Consider the following 27400-nt stretch of genomic DNA (forward strand, 5'->3'; position numbering starts at 1 on the left):
GGTAATAAAATAAAAAAATTAACTGAGAAGTTATTCACCCAAGCCCTGACTAGTTTGATGTAAAAAAATAAAATAAATCCCCATGCTGCAGGATCCATGGATCATGCCCATCACTCTTTCTCCACATCGACCTGTTACACTGGTGGCAGCAGTGGGATGGCCTTTGGAGGAGCTTACCGGTTTGCATTTAGGGCTTGGTGCAAATGCAAGGACGTTTCGAGAGAGAGGGGTAATTCTGTAGCATGGCATAGCTATGTGAGAATACTACTGCCTCTGCCCTCGAGGCCAGGGCTTTCGTGGCGCAGGGAATAGTGCTCTCACCACAGGATACATAGATCCCCCTTACAGCTCACTCTCTCCACATTTACCTGTTACATACATTATACTTACACAACCATAGACATTGGTCAGTATAGGTGCATCCTCCAGTACTGGGCGATGGAGACCCATACCCCCCCGCCTAATTAATCTACAATTAATCGAAAACACTGGAAATGGTAGGTCAATAAAACAATATGTTAAGGATACTGCCATTATTCTTTACTTGATAAAACTATTTGTTCAAAAAGTACATAAGCTGTCAGATATACAAAACCACTCAAACTTACAACTTCATAAAGTTTTATTTTTTATCCTGCAGTCCATACCAAATCAATCCTAATGGTAACCATTTTAAGACAACACTGAATGATTAAATGTTCCCTTGAGCATATAAAATGAATATCAAGTTGACGTCTTGGGGCCTTCAGAAGGCCTCTAATACTTCACTGTTTAACACAGATTACATCTGTCATGTGATGGGCATTTTAACAGCCAACCGCAGCAGTTCCCACATGCAAAAGGACAACCCTTGTTGAATACATTTCATATATTATCCACAACATTCCTTTATACTGCAGGCAAAATCATGCTAAAATTCAATACACAGCCAACCTTTTTCTTTGTAGATAAACAAACATTCCACTACAAGGCATGTCAGTTAATGGATTAATGATATAGAAATTTTCGCACCAAGAAAACAGCCTCTTCCATTGTATATGACAGAGGTGGGATATTATCGAATAAAGCAACAGACTCAACCAATTTTGGCACTGAATATCTACTCGTCCATTTCCGTGAAAATTGTGTATTTAGCAATAAAAAAAACTGGGGTGCCTTTTCAGTTGTACACAACCATTTTGGTATACAAAAAAAAAAGTTCTTAATGGTAAAACAACTCTACACTTTTAAATAACGTCACTTTTGTCTACCAATAACAGCTAGTTTTCAGTTTTCCCCTCCCCACTCAGATCACTCCCAGACAGTCCTAGCAAAATTCTTGCTTGAGAAATTGGTCTTTGCTAAGAAGCAATTTGTTTCTTTCGACCATTTTAATTGATATTGTTACCCTGAAATTATTTGATATTCTGATAAAAACGGGTGCATTGGACCTTTAACAAGATACTAAATATTTCTTACAAAAGGAGTGTAAAACACAGTTAATAAGATACAATAAGGCATTCTCCTTAGAAGTTGTAATAAAGGTTTATGACCATCTGAAAAATGTGTCCAACCCGTTCTCCAAACAGATACTGTAAGCCTACTCAACCACTACTGCAAATCAACCTAAATAAATTCTCCTGTCTATATTATATTCTGCCACCGGAGCATCATGATGATTACCATCGTTATGAATTAATTTATAAACCGGCAAATTAATACTGTGAACACTTAGGTGTCATTTTGCAGTTATGACATGGTATAATGGAATAGATAAACCATCCAGTGAAGTTACTTGTTGTGTGAGTTAAGAAATGGGCATGCGCAGTCGTAAACTCTGATTTCACGTGTACTTCAAATACTTGTGGCATGCTGTTGCAATGTGCTGAGTCAGTATGGTTGTACATCATTTAATTAATCAGTCACATGCAATAAAGCCAGGCGGAGTATCTCCAGTATAGGTGAGACCATATATGGTTCCTCTCAGACACTTCACAGTCCAACAGGAGGGTAGAATGGCTTCACAGGGTGACATGCAACAACAGAGGAGATTCACAGTTAGGATCCTTCCTGGATCTGTGACTGATCGTTCCGTGGCTGCTCCTCTTGTGCCCCTTCCTGATTGGTGGCGCTGTTGCAGTTGCTGCTCTTGCTGTTGTCAGCGTGGCCGTGACTGCCAGCGCTGCCCAATCGTGACGAGGCCACCACGGCCTTTACTGCAGCCTGTCAACAAACACATCATTCATTGACATAGTTTAGGATTAATGTGCAGGCCCACTCTGACTATGCAGATAAATCAACAGATTATAGCAATCATTTAAACTGAGTATACAAAACATTAAGAACACCTGCTATTTCCAGGACATAGACTGATGAGGTGAATCCAGGTGAAAGTTATGATCCCTTATTGATGTCACTTGTTAAATCCACTTCAGATCAGTGTAGATGAAGGGGAGGAGAGGTTAAAGAAGTATTTTTAAGCCTTGAAGCAGTTGAGACATGAATTGTGTATGTGCCATTCAGAGGGCGAATGGGCAAGACAAAAGATGTAAGTGCATTTGCAAGGGGTATGGTAGTAGGTGCCAGGAGCACATGTTTGTGGCAAGTACTGCGATGCTGCTGGGCTTTTCACGCTCAACAGTTTCCCGTGTGTATCAAGAATGGTCCACCACCCAAAGGACATCCAGCCAACTTGACACATGGGCCAGCTTCCCTGTGGAACGTTTTCGACACCTTGTAAAGTCCATGCCCCGATAAATTGAGGCTGTTTTGAACGCAAAAGGGGGGATGCAACTCAATATTAGGAAGGTGTTCCTAATGTTTGGTATACTCAGTATATGTTTGTATCTGCTTGCATTCCAAATATACAGTTGAAGTCAGAAGTTTACATACACCTTAGCCAAATACATTTAAACTCAGTTTTTCACAATTCCTGACATTTAATCCTAGTAAAAAAGCCCTGTCTTAGGTCAGTTAGGATCACCACTTTATTTTAAGAATGTGAAATGTCAGAATAATAGTAGAGAGAATGACTTATTTCAGCTTTTATTTCTTTCATCACATTCCAAGTGGGTCAGAAGTTTACATACACTCAATTAGTATTTGGTAGCATTGCCTTTAAATTGTTTAACTTGGGTTAAATGTTTCAGGTAGCCTTCCACAAGCTTCCCACAATAAGTTGGGTGAATTTTGGCCCATTCCTCCTGACAGAGCTGGTGTAACTGAGTCAGGTTTGTAGGCCTCCTTGCTCGCACACGCCTTTTCAGTTCTGCCCACAAACTTTCTATAGGAATGCGGTCAGGGCTTTGTGATGGCCACTCCAATAGCTTGAACATTATTGTCCTTAAGCCATTTTGCCACAACTTTGGAAGTATGCTTGGGGTCATTGTCCATTTGGAAGACCCATTTGCCTATTTTGTGAAGTGCACCAGTCCCTCCTGCAGCAAAGCACCCCCACAAAATGATGCTGCCACCCCGTGCTTCACGGTTGGGATGGTGTTCTTCGACTTGCAAGCCTCCCCCTTTTTCCTCCAAACATAACGATGGTCATTATGGCCAAACAGTTCTAGTTTTGTTTCATCAGACCAGAGGACATTTCTCCAAAAAGTATGATCTTTGTCCCCATGTGTAGTTGCAAACCGTAGTATGGTGTTTTTATGGCGGTTTTGGAGCAGTGGCTTCTTCCTTGCTGAGCGGCCTTTCAGGTTATGTCGATATATGACTCGTTTTACTGTGGATATAGATACTTTTGTACCTGTTTCCTCCAGCATCTTCACAAGGTCCTTTGCTGTTGTTCTGGGATTGATTTGCACTTTTCGCACCAAAGGACCTTCATCTCTAGGAGACAGAACGCGTCTCCTTCCTGAGCGGTATGACGGCTGCGTGGTCCCATGGTGTTTATACTTGCCTACTATTGTTTGTACAGATGAAAGTGGTAACTTCAGGCGTTTGGAAATTGCTCCCAAGGATGAACCAGACTTGTGGGGGTCTACAAGTTGTTTTCTGAGGTCTTGGCTGATTTCTTTAGATTTTCCCATGATGTCAAGGAAAGAGGCACTGAGTTTGAAGTTAGGCCTTGAAATACATCCACAGGTACGCCTCCAATTGACTCAAATGATGTCAATTAGCCCATCAGAAGCTTCTAAAGCCATGACATAATTTTCTGGCACAGTCAACTTAGTGTATGTAACTTCTGACCCACTGGAATTGTGATACATTGAATTATAAGTGAAATAATCTGTCTGTAAACAATTGTTGGAAAAATTACTTGTGTCATGCACAAAGTAGATGTCCTAACCCACTTGCCAAAACTATAGTTGGTGAACAAGAAATTTGTGGAGTGGTTGAAAAACGAGTTTTAATGACTTCAACCTAAGTGTATGTAAACTTCCGACTTCAACCGTATTCAATCAAAGGATATTGACACAAGCACACAATCATTACTTTAAAATGGCGAGACATCAATAAATTACACATAGTACCACTTGCCCTCAACTACTGTACAAAAAAACGACAGAGGATTTGTTTTTGTATCTACCTTGAGTTTTCGGCGTGCATTGAACTCCTGCAGTTTCTTCTGAGCAGTGTCCATATGGGCTGAGTTAACTGCCTTCCCAGTCACCCAGGGGTGCTGCAGTGCTTGCAAGGTCGTTAGCCGCTTCTTTGGATCCTGGACAATCAGCTTTCTCACCTACAGGACAGCAGCACATAAAGTAGCATATGGTTAGTAACTGGGTCACTGAGACTGTGAGTCTGAATTCATTATTTGCTTGGATGCTGTTTATGCAGTTTTTTTTGGTCCCAATAACAAGTCGGCCCAGTTCATAATTTGTAGATAAAATACAGAAATACAGTCGGAGATGGATGTAGTCTAGTTACCCTCCTTTTTATCTTATTTTAGAAATCAGACACACCTACATGGACACACTCCCACTGACCCTTCAGCTGGGAAACAGTTCACCTGACCCAATGCTACAATGCAGCACGCAACCATATGCCTAACCAAAAGCAGAGGTGCATAAAGATGGCGCTCCATGCACTTACCACAAATTCCTTGTTTTGCTAAGTTCACCTTATTGTACATTGCTCTCTGTTATTCTTTTTTTTTGTATGGTCATTAGCAGAGTATAAATGATCCCAATTTCATCTCTAAGACGGCTGCAATTTGAAAAACCAAAAAAAGTAGGATTGTGCTGATTTATTGGCACATTGAACCATACCGCGTGCCGTAGTTTAAAAACTCAGTGTTGACAGTGCTAAAACAATGACGTCATATTGGAATTCTGCCATCTTTATGCACGTTCGCCATTGTTTAACCCATGGTCTAACCGATCGGATGCTAAAGTGCAGGCATATAAGTCTGCAAGGGCATTCTGGAAGTACAGCACACTATGTTTTTTCAGAAGCCAAGCCAGCAGTCGACAGGGCAAGAAGAGAACCCTCATGCTGGTTAGGTTTGCATTCTAGGTTTGCATTCTCCACCAATTACTGATTTATCAATTAGGTCTAAGTACCAGGGGGAAATGTCAACCCGGCAGCGGAACTGTGGTAACCTCTGGACCCCTGGTAACAATAAATAGAACTCACCAGATCCTTGGCGTTGAGGGACACATTGTCCCACCAGGGGGAGACAAACTCATATTCACAGTTGAGGATCCTCTTAAACATGTACTGGTCCCCTCTATCATCGAAGAACGGTTCAAAGCCACATAGCCTGTCAGAGGGAGGATGAAAAATGTGGTATACATCAACCACAGACAGCTCCTGTCTATTGATTCACTGGCTGGCACAGTCTGACAGGCTCTGACAGCCGCAGGGGCCTGAGCTACAACTCTATTGGAGATGCAATCCTCCTCGCACATAGGTTTGCCTTTAAATGTTGGACAAAATAATAAGACACTCACACACTCTCTTTTTCTCTCATATTGATGTGCCTTCAAAATATGTAATTTTTTACAGTTTAATATTAGTTAACTAGTAGTCTGTATACCACTGTGCTTCTTCTGAATGCTGTTGCTTGCAGTTGCACTACCATTTCCCTGCTTGCTGTATAATGGGGAACTCACACCCACATACTATGTATACCAATCAGTACGTGAGGAGATAAAAAACACTCAGCTTCTCTTTAACATGAATGCACTAACACCCTCGATCCAGAAACCAAAATGGCCTAAAAATGCAATTAAAAAAAGGTCTGTACTTCCTCTTATCAAATAAAGAACACAAATTATTGATGCATTTTGTTGTTGTTGTTTGCTGCTAACAAAATAACAAAACTGTTCGGTGTCAAAATGAACTGATGTATTTTCAATGACGTGATTCAGGGTTCCAGTACACTTTTGAGGGGCTGGTGTCACTTACAAGATGTACGTGATAACGCCCACTGACCACATGTCAACCTCAGGTCCATAAGCACATCCTCGCAGGATCTCTGGGGCTGGAGGGAGGCCGAGAGGGAGGGAAGGATAGAGAGGGAGGGAGGGAGGGAGGGAAAAGAGAAGCACAGGATGTGGGGGGGATGAGAGGCAACACGTGGAGGAGGGAGAGAAACAGAGATGAAAAACAGAGTAAGGAATTCTTACTCACTAATTTATCCAAGGAAGAACGTACTATGTAGTATGTGGATAAATATTACAATATACAGTGCAAACTATCATCAGGGTACTTATCTCTGCTCAAAACTTGGCAGGTAAAGCATGCATGACCAAAACAACAACAATCTGCTATGTCTGAAATTGCACTGTCTATTATTTTGTTCCAAGTGAATTAAATAGCATCACAGTCATCGGTTACAACTCACCACAGTATCCTGGTGTACCACAAACTGTCTTCATTGTGACCTGATCGTCGATGATCTTTGACAGTCCAAAATCAGCTGCAAAAAAGAAAGAGAGCTATATTAGAGATCATGCCTATTTCTGGAAGTTCTCATGATCTGGTATTATAATAAAATAGTAGAATAGATTAGAATAGAACACTGGTACAATAGAATGGAAAACAAAACAAAAGAATAGAATCTTTGGCATTGATTCCCCAATTATCTCAGTTCTGTATCTGATAGCACAGCAGAGTCTGTTCAGGCTCAATGGATGTTCTGTGGGATAATCGTAGTGAATCCCACAGTGTATTGACTTACGCACCCACCTATTTTGAGGGGAGCATCTGGTGCTGAGGTGGCATATAGGAGGTTCTCGGGTTTCAGGTCTCGGTGCACCACGCCGTTCTCATGCAGGTACTGCCCAAAGACACAAGACAACAGCATAACTGACTGACTCCTATACACATATAGTGTTATTGATCTGTCTGGTGGCGAGTATGGAGCTGGACTGCTAGGGATTTTGGGGCGGTATCTACCCCCACAGTTCCTTTCCTACGCAGAACCGTAACATTCCTGCACTATAGTGCACTGTTAAAAATGTATAAACAAAATGCAAAGTTCAACGATCTTTCACAACCTCTTTCTGACTGTTGCCAATGTAGTGTTTTACACTGTTAAACAATGTTCTATGATACTGTGTACTGGGTGTAAGCATGTTTTAAACGGTTTCGGGGTTCAGCGAGGACTTTCACCTTTGCTACCAAAGTAACTCATCAAACAAGGCAGTGTGGGCCATGGAATTCTGCACAGTCACAGAAAACAACAGCACAAGGCAGCTGCCTTGATAACGCTGGTCATTGGAAAGACAAAGGTGGGATTTGAGTGAGGGAAAGCAACGTGTTCTCAGACTTTGTTGTGTCATGGATGTAGACCTACTCGGACAAGTCTATGGCTCACTGCCTTGATAATGATACCTGTTTGTAAACTGCAACTCGCTGTTGGCTGGGCTCCCTGCCTGTGCCATTAAACCCCTACAACTCATCCAGAACGCCGCAGCCCGTCTGGTGTTCAACTTTCCCAAGTTCTCTCACGTCACCCCGCTCCTCCGCTCTCTCCACTGGCTTCCAGTTGAAACTCGCATCCGCTACAAGACCATGGTGCTTGCCTACGGAGCTGTGAGGGGAACGGCACCTCCGTACCTTCAGGCTCTGATCAGGCCCTACACCCAAACAAGGGCACTGCGTTCATCCACCTCTGGCCTGCTCGCCTCCCTACCTCTGAGGAAGTACAGTTCCCGCTCAGCCCAGTCAAAACTGTTCGCTGCTCTGGCACCCCAATGGTGGAACAAACTCCCTCACGACGCCAGGTCAGCGGAGTCAATCACCACCTTCCGGAGACACCTGAAACCCCACCTCTTTAAGGAATACCTAGGATAGGATAAAGTAATCCTTCCTTACCCCCCCCCCCCCTTAAAAGAGTTAGATGCACTATTGTAAAGTGGTTGTTCCACTGGATATCATAAGGTAAATGCACCAATTTGTAAGTCGCTCTGGATAAGAGCGTCTGCTAAATGACTTAAATGTAAATGTAATGTAAATGTAAAGCAACCTATTGTAGAACTTTATATCATCTGCACACTGTGGGTGGGTGTATATCCAAATCCCTAGTTTCTTGTGTAAACTCTTAACATCAAGCTGTTAAAGAAAACCACATTCCATTCCACTGGCACTGACAATACATTTCTAAGCATCAAGGTTCGCACTGAAAGAGCCACACTTATTACGCAACAAAACAGACATATTTTCTGCTTGGGAATGACAGAGTTGAATAGATGTTGTTCACAGTGAACGAAGGCATCATTTTCTCCCCACACACTATGTATTGTGACCCCCCTCCCCCGGTCTGACCTCTCTATGATGTCAGAGGGGAATTCTCCTCTCCTCTCATCCGGTGGGAGGGATGAAAGGAGGGAAGAAGAGAAGGAGGAAAGGAGCGAAGACAGTAGCCCCCACCACACACACACACACACACACCGCACACATCCCAGGCTTCCCACGGATGCCATCGCACCACAAAAAAAAAAGCTATTTGTACAGTACTGTAACCCAACGACACAGCTGTGTATTCTCATTGACTGCGGTGCTCTTCTGCCAGAGAAAGTAAAGCAGGGCCTACCTGAGAGGTGGGCTAGCCGATGTATTTGGCCAAGGAGGACAAATAATATTTTGAGATGCATAGGCTCTCAAAGGTAAAATATCAATATCAAGAACATTAGCCTAACACCGTCTTTTGACATAGTAAAAAACGTAACAAAGAATCTCTGGATTCTCCGCTATCACAGCATAACGTGTCCAAAATAATCAACAAATTGTGATGCTAAGATAACACCTAATGAGTTGCCTATAACGAAGGAATCGGTCACAAACAGAGTGGGGACTTAAGTGTAGATGTGTCAGTGAGATTGGCGGGAAATGAGGCTACCGCAATGCTCCACTGGGACGTTAGCTAGATATCCAGAAGGAGTTTGTCACGTGACACAGACTGCAGAAGCTCTCTGCTGTCTTTCAAGTGACCGTGTACAATGTAAAGAAATCACTCCAAATCAACACGGAACAAACACTTTCTCAGCACTTGCTCAACAACACGAGGAAACTTTAAGAAAAGCCCTGTTGCCCTCTCCTGAGCCGACCCGTTGGGAAAACAGCAGCTGTTGCATCATGTAAACTGACTACAACACCAAGTCCTAGGCTGGTTTCGATGTGTTAAAAATTCCCTGTCTTACTATTTCATCTCCTTGGCAACATCAATTTGTTGCTAACTGAGGATAATGGAAGGAGATCTCTTACAAGACACTAACAAGTTAATGCCATATGGCTCGGTCCATGGGGATAAGATGTCAAAGATAGCTCAGTGAGAGACGAACGCTTGGTTATGCGATAGCTCAATGAAGTGAACTTAAACCGTGTCCACTGTTGATCCAACAGTGCTGGTTCAAATGACAGTGAATTTGGGATTTGATTACGGAAAAAGCTTTCTATTTCCCTTTTGTCCTTTATAATGTATAGAAAAGGAGACAGGCGGAGTGAATGTGTGATGGTTTTACAGTATGTCAAGAGTTTGCTAGACATTTGCCTACTTTTTGACAGGTGTCAGAGGAAGGAAGTCAACTCACTGCAACGGCTTCTAGTACTTGTTTGACAGCATCAGCAGCATCCCGTTCAGTGTAGAAGCCCTTCTCTACAACCCTGAGAGAACAACATGTGTTGTGATTGTTGTAACAGAGGAATGGTACAGAGAGTATGTGTGCGTGTGTGTGTGTGTGTGTGTGACCATTAGGGCAGTTAACTAACCTATCAAAGAGCTCTCCTCCAGTCACAAGCTCTAAGACCAGACTGATCTCTGACGGGGTCTCAAATATCTCTTTTAGTTTGATCTGGAAGAAGTAAAACAAAACAAACATAAATTCCGCATTAATTTAAAAAAACACAACAGCAATCGTTAATTCTATGCAAGGACAGCCCAAAAGTGCTGTAGAACACTCACAATGTTTGGGTGAGAGAGTCGAAGTAGAACACCTATCTCTGTCCTTACTATCTTCTTGTCCACCTGCAGAAACAAAACAGAACTGGGTTAAGGAAAGACATTTAGTGTGTTGTAGTCTCTGGGTAAAATGACTACACTAAGACTCTACGGCGAATATACAGCGAGAACGTACGGTCTTCTTCAGCGTTTTCACCGCAAACGGCTTCTGTGTTCCCTTCTGTCGACATCTGCACACCACGGATGTCGCTCCCCTAAATGCAGAGGGAATACACAGTTAAGATACAAGAGCAACTGTCAAGTGGGTAGGGACACGATGTGCAAACAGCGCAAGGAAATGGTGAATAGGCTTTGATGAGGTTTTTCTTTACTTCTATTATGGCTGCGTACAGTGCCTAGAGTGTTTGTCTGAAGCGTCAGTTGGCAATTCTTCCAAAGAAACTCAATGCTGTATTTTCTCTGCACTGACGCGTTCAAATCTGAGCGCTAGGTAGACAAATTACACCACAATCCCATAGGCCTATAAATTATAACAGTAGTAGGCAAACATGGAGCTTAGGCCTATATTCCTTCAGGATTTAAGCAACACCTATGTAAGAATGCTGTTCATGGACTACAGCTCAGCCAGCGTTCAACACCATAGTGCCCACGAAGCTCATCACTAAACTAAGGACCCTGGGACTAAACAACTGGGTCCTGGACTTCCTAACGGGCCGCCTCCAAGTGGTAAGGGTAGCCAACAACACGTCTGCCACACTGATCCTCAACACTGGGGCCCCTCAGGGATGTGTACTTAGTCCCCTCCTGTACTCCCTGTTCACCCACGACTGCGTGGCCAAACACGAATACAACACCATCATTAAGTTTTACTTTAGTTTGTTTGGTAAATATTTTCATAACTCTTCTTGAACTGCACCGTTGGTTAAGGACTTGTAAGTAAGCATTTCACGGTAAGGTCTACACTTGTTGTATGTAACAAATAAAATTTGATTTGATTCGATTTTTACATTGTCATGTGTTCAGCGGTTCGGTCACCTTGGCCACTGGCTCGGGGTCATTAATTATGTTTCCTTTGTAATTAAAAGCCCTGGGCTTGCCAGAGTAGGAGTGCGGAATATGGTTATATGGACAGGGGAGGATGATTCTAGATAAGCACTTTTGAAATAAGGGCCCTGAGCTACAAAGCCAACTAAAGATCTACTTTGTATTTATTCAAACATAAGTAGTACTGTTAGTTCTGAATAGAGCTCCACTTTGCATATGACATCTTTTACAGGTACAACATGACCCTGCTATTGTCAGAGGAGTTGATATGACATTTTAAAAGAGAAGATTGCTATAATGGCTTCAAGAAAGCAAGAGGGATACATACTGTGCTGCCTGCAGTATATAGAAAGGTAGGCTATTGGAGCGCCTCCAATGTGCAAATAAATCAGATTTGGTAGCACAGCTTACAAATTAGTGGGGAGAGGGAAGAGGCAGAGAGGGAGAGAGAGAGAAAGAGAGAGAGGGATTAAGAGAGAGAGAGAAAGAGAGAGAGAGAAGCAGCTTCTGTGTTCAGAGGAAAGCACTTGGGCTCTCATTAGGTGTCCAGACCTCGATACTCACCATTACACCAGAAATACCGAACAGATTTTCTTTCTTCCCTCTCCCTCTCTCCCTTTCTCTCTCTTACTCCTACACACATCCTCTCTGCCCCTACCACACATTCTCTCTTTTCCCTGCCTCTCACCCAAACCTCCTCCCTCTCTTTTCATCTCCCACATTGTCTCTCTCTCTCTCCCTCCCTCTCCCTCCCTGCCTCCTGTGGGAAATACCCTCACGGCAGGTCCATGTGAGCAGACATAAGGCAGGCATGACAGCCAGCTCACAGCTTCAATCCAACCACAACAACAGCCAAGAGTCTTAGGAGAGAGAATTCAAGTGATAAACTAGACTTGGACTGTACACTATTGTTGTGCAGGGGCAAAGGACTGTACACTATTGTTGTGCAGCTCAGGGGCAAAGGCAAAGGCCTACCTAAGCAAATAACACAAATCTAATTAACACTAATAACAAAATATCATTAAATTGTTATCAGGTTGACTAGATGACCTCATCCTAGTGTACCCTCCTCGCTCCACTTTGGATCCCTCCCTGTAATTTCTACAATGCCTCATTTCATTAAATCATTAAATCTTAATGTGGTACAGAAAAGAGGGATCTATATTTATGACTTTGCCCTGCTTTCTTCTCTGTGATGTATGAGAGCACGTGTAATGACCACTTTCCTATCTGACGTCAAAATGGCCATTAATTGGCAGAGGAGTAAGAGTTTGAAACACACAGACAGGCCACGATACAATGAAGAACTGCAAAAGTTATATCAATACATAGTTAGGCCTATACTCTACTATGTGCCCTCCTTACGTAATTGTCTAACAAAATCTGTCTAAATATCTGAGTCAGTTCTTGAATAAACTACCAATTTATTCCATTCATTTATTTTAGTCAACGCATGTGTTAATAATCCACTTTATAAATCCACCTCCCAATTCAACTTCTCCCTGCATTGTTTCTGTCGTCCTTATTCCTTGATTTCACACTTTAATTATATAGCATTGTGTTGAGCCTCTCAACTCTTGGAGAGATAAGCGTTATTTCATTCTAAAGTCATTGTACACACAGCATATGAGTCAAGATGCTAGACCATTTAGCCTCGGAGGCTGACACCCTGAGAATGTTGCTGTCTGTTCTAGCACTAAGCTCAAGAGGGACGGGCAAAAGAGATCTGCTTATAAAGCTGTACAGAGATCTGCATATATCCAGACCCTGGTCTGTCCTGCACTCCAAAAGGGTTCTTCGGCTGTCCCTATAGAACCCTTTTGGGTTCCATGTAGAACTCTCTGTGGAAAAGGATATACATGGAATCCAAAAATTGTTCTTCAAGGGGTTCTTCTATGGGGACAGCCGAGGAACCCTTTTAGTTTGTAGAGACCACCTTTATTTCTAAATGTGCACACACACACACACACACACACACACACACACACACACACACACACACACACACACACACACACACACACACACACACACACACACACACACACACACACGCACACACACACACACACACACACACACAGGGAAATTAGCTACTGCTATCATCAGATTCAGTTGTGGGATTTAATTAACATATGGGTCTTCTACATCAAGGCCAGAGAGCTCCATCCCAGATCATCAGTGATGAATTCCACTAATTGACTAATGGATCATATTCACTCTGGAATGGTCATATCCAACCACAGCACTAAGACAAACACATCATTGATACTAAAACATTTAGTATCAATGAACAACACAAGCTCATATAGCTTTTCCCATAAATGATGACATTTAATTTTGCTGCCAAATGCAACAATACTTTCTTGATCTACAGAAATGTATAATTATGGATATGAATGTCATTCTCTTCATGATGTATCCTAAATAGGTACACAAAGGTATAAATATGTAACATCCTCCATTGCATATTTGGGTATTATTCTACAAACTGGCTATTATTTTAATGACCTCTGCCTCAATTTGATTGGTCCAGACAAGACCAAATCCTAACAAATCATAGACGTCTATGTTTCACAAGTTTGGACATCAAAGTACAACATAGTAGAGTTCAGTAGAGTAAAGTACCACACAGTACAGAAGAGTATTTAATTGTAAAAAAATAATATTTCACCTTTATTTAACTAGGTAAGTCAGTTAAGAACAAATTCTTATTTACAATGACGGCCTACCCCGGCTAAACCCGGACGACGATGGGCCAATTGTGTGCCGCCCTATGGGACTCGCAATCCCGGCCTGATGTGATACAGGATTCGAACCAGGGACTGGATTTAAACCAGGGACTGTAGTGACGCATCTTGCACTGAGATGCAGTGCCTTAGACCGCTGCGCCACTCGGGAGCAGCGAGTGATATAGTATAGTAGAGTTCAGTGCAGTACAGTACAGTCTACTCAACTCTAGTGTGCTCTACTGAACTCTACTTTTCTTTACTGCACTCTGTGCTGTTCTGTACTGTGCTGTCCAAACTTGTGAACCCAACTGTGGTCTGGGACTACTATGACTTCCATTGCAACCAATTCAATTGCAGAAATTCCGTTACCGCGTCTTCGGAAATTCCGTTACCGATTTGGTAATGGCATTTTGAGTTTTAATCACTTAATAATTAATAAACAAATTTGATATCAGTAAAAACACTAACTAATTGACAGGTCTACCTTTACTTGTTACTTCTGTGAACTTTCATTATCCTCCCTCCTCATGAGGGAGAGAAATGTTTAAATATATTAAAGATATGTAGGTTGTTGGTTAAGGAATTTCAATTTTTTTATCTGTGTTTCCTGGCCCGCCTTTCTTCCATTTAAAGGGGTATCAACCAGATTCCTTTTCCAATGGCTTCCTCAGGCTGTGACCAGGCTTTAGACATAGTTTCAGGCTTTTATTTTGAAAAATTATCGAGATTTTTCAAAACTAGTCAGGTGTCCTCTGATTAGTTCCTGCGCGCGAGAGGGTAGCTCTCCATTTTCTTTTTCTCTCTGATTGAATAGGTTACGGTCCGGTTGAAATATTATCGATTATGTTTGTTAAAAACAACCTGAGGATTGAATATAAAAAACATTTGACATGTTACTACGACCATTACGGATACTTTTTGGAATTTTCGCCGAACGGAACGAGGCTTTGGTTTTCTGAACATAACGCACAACCCAAATGGCGTTTTTTTGTTATAAAAGTAATATTTATCGAACAAAAAGAACATTCGTTGTGTAACTGGGAGTCTCGTGAGTGCAAACATCCGAAGATTATCAAAGGTAAGCGATTAATTTTATTGCTTTTCTGACTTTCGTGACCATGCTAATTTGGGGCTAGCTGTTCTAGCATTGATTGATACACTCACAAAAGCTTAGATTGCTTTTGCTGCAAAGCATATTTTCAAAATCTGACACGATAGGTGGATTAACAACAAGCTAAGCTGTGTTTTGGTATATTTCACTTGTGATTTCATGATTATAAATATTTTTAGTAATATTTTGCGCCCTGCAATTCAGCGGTTGTTTAGGAAAATGATCCCGTAAAAGGGATCCGTAGCGCAGAGAAGTTAAACATACAGATGGCAGAAACATTTCACCAAAACTAAATATAAGTATTGATATTAGTTGGCAGCGGTCTTTAATTCAACATTATTGTGTTTTGCTGTATTTGTAATACCTTAGGACTTATTTTCCATCTGTTTGACCAGAAATCAAAGCCTTTGCTTATTCCAAATGTTATATATGCCTTTATTATTTTTTTTAATTAACTCTTAGCTTTCATTTGACACCCAGTTAGACATGTTCTTATGAACTTCACGTTGGTGTTCAAGGGTCCTTTTACATCTTACTCTAATTCTCTACAAAAATCTTAATATGCTGCAAATTAGATGAATAAAGATAACTGTCCATGGAGAGGATGACACAGATGAGGAGGGTAATAATAATAATAAGCAACTGCACTCTGAATGGCACAATATGATTTTCCCCTGGAAACCACACTGACCTCGTCCGCTTTAATAAGTAACAGGCAAAATCCAATCACATGTGTAACATCTCCAGCATGAAGTGTGACAAATGTAGAACAATGTAGGATATTGACAAGCTTCTTTCAGATGGCAAAGAATTCCTATTTTTGCACATCTGAAGGTTGTCCTCAAAGAGCCTAGGTTTCAGTGTCTGTCACGTGGCTATACACAACATGGACGGAAATAACAAATTAACTTCAATTTAAAAACTTCGGGGTCTTTTTCCAATCCCAGTAATCACAATAAGCTTTTCTAAACCAACGAAACAAGTCATCTGAGTGAAGGCATCTCTCTGCTGTTGCAGCTCAATGCTGCCTGCCTATATATTACACAAGCTGCTCTTGTTTCAGTTTTGTACTCACACAACATTATGTCATCCCAGAAGAGATGCTGCTGCTACTCTCAGGAGCAAGACAAGGTACAGTACATTCAGCTACAATATGCCTTCATCTGGGGCTGCTGCCTGTCTGCTTAGACTCACTCTGGACTCTGACTGAGAACGCTCAGAAGTTCAAAGCTTTAAATGTGCCTGATGGTATAACTAGGGCTAGTAGTTATTCCAGACCATGTGAATTGAGCAGGAAAAAACATACAGTTATGACTAGCTACTGATCTCTGAAGGAGGGAAATGGGGTGTTGTACCTCGTTTCCCTCCTTCAGGGAACAGTAGGTATGGTCATAACTGTACGTTCCCTTTCAGTCGGTCAACTTGGTGCAACACAGCTATGGGGATATGAAATCACGCTCAAAGCCGACCCCAGCGGACACCAAATGAAACGGCCCACGGCAGACTACCCAAATTTCCAACCGAACAGCAAAACCTGCTGTACCCGGGTATTGTGCAATCTGCGTGCTGCCTAATGACCTTCTCCTGTCCCAGCTGTAAGCACACTGTGTGCTACATACACTGGGGGCAGCGGCATTCAGGCGATAAAACCTCACAAAAGTCTGTGGTGATTCCCAACTTCCCGCAGCACAAATACACTGAACAAAAATATAAAATGCAGCATGCAACAATTTCAAAGATTTTACTGAGTTACAGTTCATATAAGGAAATCAGTCAATTGAGCCGTTTTAAAGTCATTAGGCCCTAATCTATGGATTTCACATGACTGGGAATACAGATAAGCATCTGCTGGTCACAGATACCTTTAGAAAAAGGTAGGGACATGGATCAGAAAACCAGTCAGTATCTGGTGTGACCATCATTTGCCTCATTGTTATGGTTTTTTAATGAATAATGACTAAATTATGTATACATTTAACGTAGAACTATAACTAACAGGATTCTATCCTGTCACTGTATGATTGTATGAAATTTATTAGAATCATAAATCTGAATCTGATGTGTGTAGTTTTAGTCAGAACTAGTACAAGGACTTTTTGGTTCCTTTTAAGCAGGGTGCAAGTGTGAGACAATGTATGAGATAAGAGGAGCTATCGACAGACAAGCTCTACTACTGTGTTCCTTTCAGGACATTCTATCCCCACCCATGGAGGGGAGAGACCTTGGGCTTGTAGTAGATTGTAGAACAGGTGGCAGACAATGTATGAGAAGAAGACTTGTGAACTATATTGTCATTGTTTCTGAGAGGAGGGACATTTATGACGAAATGTGAGGTATATAGACCAATGTACAGGAAATGATAGGCAGAACGTTCCCGTGAATAAACATTTGACTATTGTAGACTGGGCCTCTGTCTGTTTTTATTTCTATCAGTATCCTACAAATCCTGATATAGCAGACTGAGTAATTGAATTGGTTAAAGAACATGAGAACATAATTCTCCTAACAATTGGTCCTTCGAGCCGGATCCCAATATCTGTCCCTGCCGTCCGAAGGTACCACGCCGAAATACCGTGCACGGGCGGGTCATTGACCCGTAAATTAAAGACCTGTCCCCTGATATTGGGGTTCCATAACAGGCCGGTATATACCTAAGGTCGGCAGAGACGGTGACGGGATCCAACCTACATTGCTTTTCCCAGTCTACAAGACAGGTCAGTAAATCTTTATTCACGAATTCGGGGGGAATGATTTAAGATATCACCAAGCGTCACTTTGTGTACGTCGATAGTTAACTAATTGTGCAGGTTCGCAATGACCTGAGGTACATGTGCACTACCATGAAATAAAACTAACTTAATAGATCTGGCCACCTTTGTGACGGCCTGCAAGGTTTGTTAAGTAGGGATACTAAATAGGTGTTGTTAGATAGGACGGTCGTTTTGTACAAATAGGATAACTTATGGTTAATTGACATGCTGTAAATTAGCCAGAGACCCAATTCAATAAGACATACCAAAATAAAGTCCTAAGAGGATATAAACTAGGCTTGGAGAGATAGGGAGGTAATTCTATGCGAACAAGATAATTTAACCTATTCAATACTGAAATAAAGTTTTTTTTAAATTAAGAAAGAAGGGAAACCTAATATAGCGGAGTGAGATACAAGATATTGACGTTAAAAGAACAAGCAACAACCGAAAAATAGGCTGCTGGCTAGGGATTTATGACCCCGGGAAAATAGCTTATAGGTTGTAAACGGTGAGACCTAATGTCCGATCGACACCACTATAGATAAAGTTTCAAGAAAGGAAAAGCACACATAGGTTAAGAGATAGCAACATACACACCAATAGTGAGACACACATAGGAGTAATTTAATCAGAATTTAAGAGCCACACACATAGATTGTGATAACAACTATAGTGATTGGATAACGGTAAAAAAGAGCACATACATAGATCATAGAAATACATACACATAGATTTTGAGAAATGTCAGAGTAACTACAAGGTTTTATTAAACATGGGAAGTAAATCCTCAAAGGAGGTCCCGGAACTAACGGGAGATGAGAAATATATGCAGGGAAAAGATAAGAGAAACACCTATTTTGGCCCGAAATGGAGGAAAAAGTACGGATTTGACTGACGGTTAAATATAGAAAAACTGGAATCAATGATTATACAAATAAATAGGGTTTGTGGAGACAAGGCAGATAAACCCGAGAACAGAGGAGGCCTTAAGGGGAAGGGACCCAAGAGAGAAGGAAAAAAATGGATAGAACCCGAGAACAGAAAATGTTACAACTGTAGCCAGTCAGGACATTTGGCTAATGAGTGTGAGGAACCATGCATGCACTGCGATAAGGTGGGCCACAATCACCGAGACTGTAGAAAGAACAGAAAGGATAGGAGAGAGGGTCAAAGGCAAGATCAGAGAGAAAAAGGTCAGGTGCCTACAGCCAGACTCAGAGGAGGAATAGAAAAGAAAGGAGATCAGTACCTGATTGTCACTATCGGAGTAACTGTAGATAAGCATAAAGGAGGCTTCAAGGAAACGAGAAGTAAGGAAGATCAGACATTACATCGCTGCTCTTGGGGAAAGAGCAGGAAAGATTTTAAACAGAAGGGGAAAAACAAAGAAACGCTTGGACCTTTAAATTAGGGCTATTTTCTGGGAATGGTCTCGGGTGGTGCATGCCGGAGTTTGCGACTATAGAAAATTATAATAATAGGGTTGTTCTTGACTACCACGCGGAAGTCACGGGTTCGTATCTCAGCCTAGGCACCGATAGACTAAAATCTATTCTGTTTGTAATTCAAATATTGATATGTTTTGCCTGGAAGATTACGGTTGTTAGTGTTTGTTTAAGATATAAACTGGACGTTTTAATAGCTTGTTTAGGTTAAATTGGAAGATTAATGCATTCTAAATAATAGCGAGTCGATTTCGATGTAATACGTTGTGTTGCCTAAATGATCTGATGTAATAATGTATTGAGACTGGAGTCGTATTTTAATGACTGAATCATAGAAGAGACAGTCACCTAAACCTGATGAATTCTAAATAATAACGGAGAGATAATTGCGATAAAGTTGTACCCATCGAAATGTTTTTATTCTTATGGATTGACTGACATACGTTATAAACTTAGCGAAGTACATGGTACTTTTAACTTTTGGAGTACAGTGACCAACTATATTCCTTGGGTTTGGCTTGTCTGCTGTTGCAGTCAGCCAACATTGATTTGCAATTCGCTGAAATTGCTGCTGCCTGGGCACGGGCTGAGTGCCTGCTGCTGACGTCACTCACAATGCACTTTTGCAGCCAGGCAATGAGGTTGTGACTGAGTGTGGGACAGAGAAAATTGTTTGTGTCATTTAGAGGGAAAATGCGTGCATTATAGCTTTGAGTCAGTTTTCAAAAGTTGCTAAAAGTTCCAAATACATTTTCAAAAAGTAGCTACATTTGTCAGGGTAGTCTGAAAAGATGCTAAATCTAGCAACAAAATTGCTAGGTGGGCATCACTGGTTGGTTGTGCGCGCTGGGTTATATTTGGCTGTAAGCGATTCAGGTCTGAATAGTTGAATCGTAAAAGTTTTGTGATAGTTCCCGGTTATTGATTTTTGGTTTGATTGTTTAGGTAACACCAGTGAATTTGAACAGGAAGTTAACGTATTCTAAACATTATAATCTGTTTCCATTACGTGGAACCATGTCCGGTCGGTAAAGGGGATTGCAGGTTAGTTAATTTTATTTTAAAGGGACAGTGCACGTTAATCACAGTTGTGGGTATCTAATGGCAGGATATTCCTATTAAGAATTTTGGGAGACTGTCTGCAAACGGACTGAATGGGTTTCACATATGACCATTTAGGAAATTTAAAACTAATGATTGGAAGGAGTACAATGGAATGATTATCAGGTTTTGTTTGTAGTCAACGGTTGGATTTCTGAGTCCGGGTAGTCTGACAGAGTGGTTTTTCTGGGAAAAGGAATGCTTCATTGTCTTTCTTTGGAAATGTTTTCCGGGGGTGTTATCTTGTAGGGAGCGAGTGAGACAGAGGCATGTTTCTACCAAAATTGCAAAGGCCTGGATATGTTTGTTTTTAGCCTTTGGGTTTGAGGAGATTTCCATTTTCCTAGAGACACGATGTCTTAAAGGGGTACACACATGTGGAATATCAGAAGTTTTATTTTCGGAGTTTTAATTAAACACGTGAATTCTTTTGATAAGGGAATGTTCTGGGAATCTGGGATACAACATGTAGAAAATGGTTGAGTGGTTTTCTTTAATTTGTATAATATAAATTGAGTAACACGACTGTAAAAGGGTGGTATGACTCTTGACCTCTATCATGGCTTTTTCCTTTGTGGTCTGATCAGCCTCATGGGAGGGCCATTTGGATAATGAATTTAAGGTCATTTGTAATACTGATTTTAAGGTAAATTGAGTAATTGATAATTATGAACGAGTTTAAAGTTCTTTGACATAGTGGTAATTTGAACCAATGAGAAGAAAGAAATGCCATAGCCTTGGATTAATGATAGACTTATGTTAAGTATTTAGAACATAAAAAAGGCCAACAGGACAGGGATAAATGACATTTGTGTTGATTCCGAATTATTGAGAACACAGAGATAACCTTAATCAACCTATGTAATTACTTTGGAGATGGCCACCATAGACAGGTAATTTTTCCAAAATCTATGAGTTCAGACAGTGAGACACTTAGTCAAGATTTGGCAACAACCCATATTTGATACAGACTGTTATGAGAAAGTGCGACCGACAGATAGGAGAAAGGGCAGACGGAGGAGCCCTCCCCGCACTGCTGAGACCTTGAAGGTTTGGGAGCAGAGAGGAGAAGGTGGGGAAGGAGGGCCAGGAAATCAGCAAGATAGGAGGGACACAGAATGGGTCACGGTTACTGAGTGGAGACAAAAGGGGAATGAAAGCTTAGTTGGTTTCTGGAAATAAGGTGTTAAACACGGAAACAAAGCCCAGAAATTATTTGGCACAACAGGCCGAAATAGTAGCATTGACTAGGGCCTGTGAAATAAAAAAGGAGAGAAAGGTTACTGGTTACAAAGCAGCACACATAACTCTTAAAGTAGATAAGACACTTGACAGAGAATTGTTTAGATTTGATACAAGGGCGGCGCCATGTATCACAGGGGGGATGGGATAGGACACTTTGTGGCCTATTGGATAATAATAATAAATAAATAATAATAAAATGATATATAGCGTTCCCAATTATATATAGCGTTCCTAACCTATGGTTAGAATGGATTCAGTATACAGCCAGATCAGTAGCGAAAGAAGAATGTTAGGCCTGCGCCACAGCAAAACCTCAGTTGACAACCATTCCCTTTCCATTTGATGGAATTGATACACTCAGGGAAATGGCCTGTATGGTAAAGCTGTTCATGAAGGCAGGGAAGCCAGACAATGACAGTTGCATTGATCTGCATTATCTGTATCCCCATGTGCCCATTACATCCAGACTTCCCCCTTTCACAGTTACAGGAGAACATTATTATTGTATGGCTCGCTACATCACACACGGCTGGGACGTAGGGGAAGTAAGAACATGCAATAGGACAGAGAATGTTACAACAGACAAGACAATGAGGGACCTGACTGGGTGGTTGAGTCCGAGGACTTTAGTAAGATAAAAAGGCCTAGAACGGATGTCTGGTGGTTTGTGGAGGTGTGAGGCTGGGGCCTAACCTGCCTACCATTTGGACCGGTAGTTGTGCACTAGTGCAGTTAGGCATGCCCTTCACCCTTATCAAACACAAAGACCTAGAGCCAGGTAGAAAAGAGAGAGGGAGTGCTCCGTCTGGATCTTTTAACAATAGAATTTACATTGATGGCATTGGAGTTCCAAGGGGGGTGCCTGATAAGTCCAAAGCTAGGAATCAGATATGGGCTGGCTTGGAATCAAGTATCTTCTGGTGGTCAACTCTCAATAAGAATGTGGTTTGGAATCAATTATATCTATTATAATCAACAGCGAGTCATCAATTATACTAGAGATGCAATAGATGGCATGGCAGAATAAGAATAGCATTAGATATGTCATTAGCTGAGAAGGGAGGGGTCTGCGTGATATTTGGAACAATGTGCTTACCTTCATCCCAAATAACACAGCTCCAGACGGATCAGTGACCAAGGCCCTGGCTGGTTTAACCACATGAGCTCACGAATTGGCAGAGAACTCTGGGGTAGATCATGCTCTAACGAATTGGTTTGATAGTGTGTTTTGGAAATGGAAAAATGTCATGATCACTGTGTTGTGGGCAACCTTCACCTGTGTGACTGTGTTAGTTTTCTGCGGATGTTGCGTGAGAGGTCTCATTTCCAGGACTCTGGAGAAATCGATGACGCAACAGATGGTGAGATACGGACCGATTCCGAGCTCTGACCAGTGGAATGATGAATACATGACCCCAGACCTAGTTGATGGACCTGGCTCCTTCACTTATGAGGAGCCTATGTTACATGAGACCATTTTAATGTTTAGGTTTCTTCTTGTGTTGATGCTTAGACTGTTTTTTGATGAAGATTAAAACGAAAATCCTGATAAGAAGAGTTATGATTCTGATGTAGGCCTAGAACAGTCATTGTAAATACATATATTGTTTTTTTGTGTGGTTGATTTTTTGGGGTATAATTGATATTTCAAATAAAAACAGATGTGGGATTGTGTGTATAATATTTAGTCATAGGGTGGATTGTTATGGGTTTTTTATGAATAATGACTAAATGATGTACACATTTAACGTAGACCTATAACTAACAGGATTCTACCCTGTCACTGTATGATTGTATGAAATTTATTAGAATCATAAATCTAAATCTGATGTGTGTAGTTTTAGTCATTACTAGTATACGGACTTTTTGTTCCTTTTTAGTATGTAAGCAGGGTGCAAGTGTGAGACAATGTATGAGATAAGAGGAGCTATCGACAGACAAGCTCTACTACTGTGTTCCTTTCAGGACATTCTGTCCCCACCCAGGGAGGGGAGAGACCTTGGGCTTGTAGTAGATTGTATAACAGGTGTCAGACAATGTATGAGAAGAAGACTTGTGAACTATATTGTCATTGTTTCTGAGAGGAGGGACATTTATGACGAAATGTGAGGTATATAGACCAATGTACAGGAAATGATAGGCAGAACGTTCCCGTGAATAAACATTTGACTATTGTAGACTGGGCCTCTGTCTGTTTTTATTTCTATCAGTATCCTACAAATCCTGATATAGCAGACTGAGTAATTGAATTGGTTAAAGAACATGAGAACATAATTCTCCTAACACTCAGCGCGACACATCTCCTTCGCATAGAGTTGATCAGGCTGTTGATTGTGGGCTGTGGAATGTTGTCCCACTCCTCTTCAATGGCTGTGCGAAGTTGCTGGATACTGGCGGGAACTGGAACACGCTGTCGTTCACGTCGATGCAGAACATCCCAAACATGCTCAATGGGTAACATGTCTGGTGAGTATTTAGGCCATGGGAGAACTGAGATTTTCAGCTTCCAGGAATTGTGTACAGATCCTTGTGATTCTTGTGGGGCTGTGCATTATCATGCTGAAACATGAGGTGATAGCGGTGGATGAATGGCACTACAATGGGCCTAAGGATCTTGTCACGTTATCTCTGTGCATTCAAATTGCCATCGATAAAATGCAACTGTGTTCATTGTCCATAGCTTATGCCTGCCCATACCATGACCCCACCGCCACCATGGGGCACTCTGTTCACAACGTTAACATCAGCAAACTGCTCGGCCACACGACGCCATACATGCTGTCTGCCATCTGCCCGGCACAGTTGAAACCACGATTCATCCGTGAAGAGCTCACTTCTCCAGCATGCCAGTGGCCATCAACGGTGATCATTTGCCCTCTACGGTCAGGTCAAGACCCTGGTGTGGATGACGAGCACACAGATGAGCTTCCCTGAGACGCTTTTTGACAGTTTGTGCAGAAATTCTTTGGTTGTGCACAGTTTCATCAGCTGTCCTGGTGGTTGGTCTCAGACGATCCCGCAGGTAAAGTAGCCGGATGTGGTGGTCCTGGGCTGGCGTGGTTACACGTGGTCTGCAGTTGTGAGGCCGGTTGGACATGTCATGGAAATTCTACACAGGGACACTCAAAGTCAATCTTAAATTAATCATTCTTTATTATCAGCGTGGTGGAGAGGTTCCAACCAACTCAAAGCACCAAGATCAGGAGCTCTTCCGGGGCAGTCCCGTTAGTTATCTTATATACAGACAAGTTACATTTGCATAATTTTGCTTATTCATCATTCATAATTAATTCATCATTAACGTTTGCTTCATTCATGTGACCAACCAATACTGGGTCATGCATCGTCTCTCTAAGTTGAGACCTAAAAACTGACATATCTTTCATTCTCAAAACAAGGGTCTGGGCATACTGCAAATAGCAGATACAGATAGTGAGAATTCGTTCAGTCAGTCACTTGCATGAACACATACATTGGTTATTAGAAAATAACAAATATTTTCCATCACAAACGTACTGCCAGATTCTCTAAAATGAGGCGGCTTATGGTAGAGAAATAAACATTCAATTCTCTGTCAACAGCTCTGGTGGACATTCCTGCAGTCAGCATGACAATTGCACGCTTGAGACATCTGTGGTATTGTGTTGTGTGACAAAACTGCACACTTTAGAGTGGCCTTTTATTGTTCCCAGCACAAGGTGCGCCTGCGTAATGATCATGCTGTTTAATCAGCTTCTTGATATGCCACACTTATCTTTGAAAAGGAGAAATGCTTACTAACAGGGATGTAACAAATTTGTGCACAACATTCAAGAGAAATAAGCTTTTTGTGTATATTGTGGAACATTTATATGATCTTTTATTTCAACTCGTGAAACATGGAACCAACACTTTACATGTGGCATTTATACTTTTACAGTATCTCCTACAGGCAACCCTTTAATTGAGTGGGCACATACACTGTTAGCTAATTCCTGCCTTTTGCCATAGAAAAAGCCTGCACAATCCTGTAGGAAAGACGCTGCTTACAAAGCACTCTACCACAGGCAGGATTAGCAAAAGGCTGGAAAAGCTGCCATATACACTTTCAGGGTGTAGAATGAATGGCCCTGCACGAAAAGCCCCAGCAGGAACATTCAAATGTCCACCAGAGAGCTCTGAAAAAGAAACCATTCCTTTATTTTGGCACCAAAGCTCAAACACCCGCAACTTACAGTACATGGCAAAAAGTATATGGACGCCTGCTCGTCGAACATCTCATGCCAAAATCATGGGCATTAATATGGAGTTGGTTCCCCATTTGCTGCTATAACAGTCTTCACTCTTCTGGGAAGGCTTTCCACTAGATGTGGGAACATTGCTGAGGGGACTTGCTTCCATTCAGCCACAAGAGCATTTGTGATGTCGGTCACTGATGTTGGGCGATTAGCCCTGGTTCACAGTCTGCGTTCCAATTCATCCCAAAGATGTTCGACGAGGTTGAGGTCAAGGCTCTGAGCTGGCCAGTTAAGTTCTTCCACACCGATCTCGACAAACCATTTCTGAATGGACCTTGCTTTGTGCATTGGGGCATTGTCATGTTGAAACAGAATATGGCCGTCTAGAATGTCATTGTATGCTGTAGTGTTAAGATTCCCTTTAACTGGAACTAAGAGGCCTAGCCCGAACCATGAAAAACAGCCTCAAACCATTATTCCTCCTTCACCAAACTTTACAGTTGTAACTATGCATTCGGGTAGGTATCATTCTCCTGGCAGCCACCAAACCCAGATTTGTCCGCCGGACTGCTAGAAGTGTGATTCATCACTCCAGAGAACGAGTTTCCACTGCTCCAGAGTCCAATGGTGGCGAGCTTTACACCACTCCAGCCGACACTCGGCATTACGCATGGTTTGCAGCTGCTCGTTCATGGAAACCCATTTCATGAAACTCCCGATGAACAGTTCTTGTGCTGATGTTGCTTCCAGAGGAAGTTTGGAACTGAGTGAGTGTTGCAACCAAGAACAGACGATTTTTAGGCGCTGCACGCTTTACCAATTGGCGGTCCCATTTTGTAAGCTTGTGTGGCCTACCACTTTGTGGCTGGGCAGTTGTTGCTCCTACACGTTTCCACTTCACAATCACAGCACTTATAGCTGTCTGGGGCAGCTCTAATGGGGCAGAAATTTGACAAACTGACTTGTTGGAAAGGTGGCATCTTATGACGGTGCCACGTTGAAAGTCACTGAGCTCTTCAGTACGGACCATTCTACCGCCAATGTTTGTCTATGGAGATTGCATGGCGGTGTGCTCGATTTTGTACACCTGTCAGCAACGATTGTGGCTGCATACTTTCGGCTACCAGTGACGTAACCCGATTGACCGCGCCACTTGGGGTAGGTACTGTTGTCACAACAAACATCTGGGGAGGGGGGACCACAGCCTGTGCCACCTCCCCTCTCATTGCACAGGGTGCGTGGGGATAGCTCATCTTGGAGTTCATATGAACCACAGAGACTTTGCTGGTGACACTGTCTGTGATTTATTTAGAATTCAAGGCACACTTAACTAGCATGGCTACCACAGCATTCTGCAGCAATACACCATCCCATCTGGTTTGCGCTTAGTGGGACTATCATTTGTTTTTCAACAGG

General features: G+C 41.9%; 1 protein-coding gene across 1 annotated transcript in view; it reads right to left on the reverse strand.

The window, feature by feature from the left end:
* Positions 1-604: 604 nt before the first annotated feature.
* camk4 (calcium/calmodulin-dependent protein kinase IV) overlaps positions 605-27400 on the reverse strand; it is a 33412-nt gene continuing 6616 nt past the window's right edge. The window contains exons 2-11 of the mRNA XM_071349982.1: positions 10512-10590; positions 10340-10402; positions 10147-10229; positions 9969-10041; positions 7123-7213; positions 6779-6853; positions 6340-6415; positions 5566-5692; positions 4517-4669; positions 605-2202 (exon numbers count right to left, since the gene is read on the reverse strand). Coding sequence (XP_071206083.1) covers positions 2038-2202; positions 4517-4669; positions 5566-5692; positions 6340-6415; positions 6779-6853; positions 7123-7213; positions 9969-10041; positions 10147-10229; positions 10340-10402; positions 10512-10590 — 985 coding nt within the window. The 3' untranslated portion in view covers positions 605-2037. The remainder of the gene's footprint in view (positions 2203-4516; positions 4670-5565; positions 5693-6339; positions 6416-6778; positions 6854-7122; positions 7214-9968; positions 10042-10146; positions 10230-10339; positions 10403-10511; positions 10591-27400) is intronic.

This window comes from Salvelinus alpinus, chromosome 18 (assembly GCF_045679555.1).
Source record: "Salvelinus alpinus chromosome 18, SLU_Salpinus.1, whole genome shotgun sequence".
Classification (NCBI taxonomy): domain Eukaryota; kingdom Metazoa; phylum Chordata; class Actinopteri; order Salmoniformes; family Salmonidae; genus Salvelinus; species Salvelinus alpinus.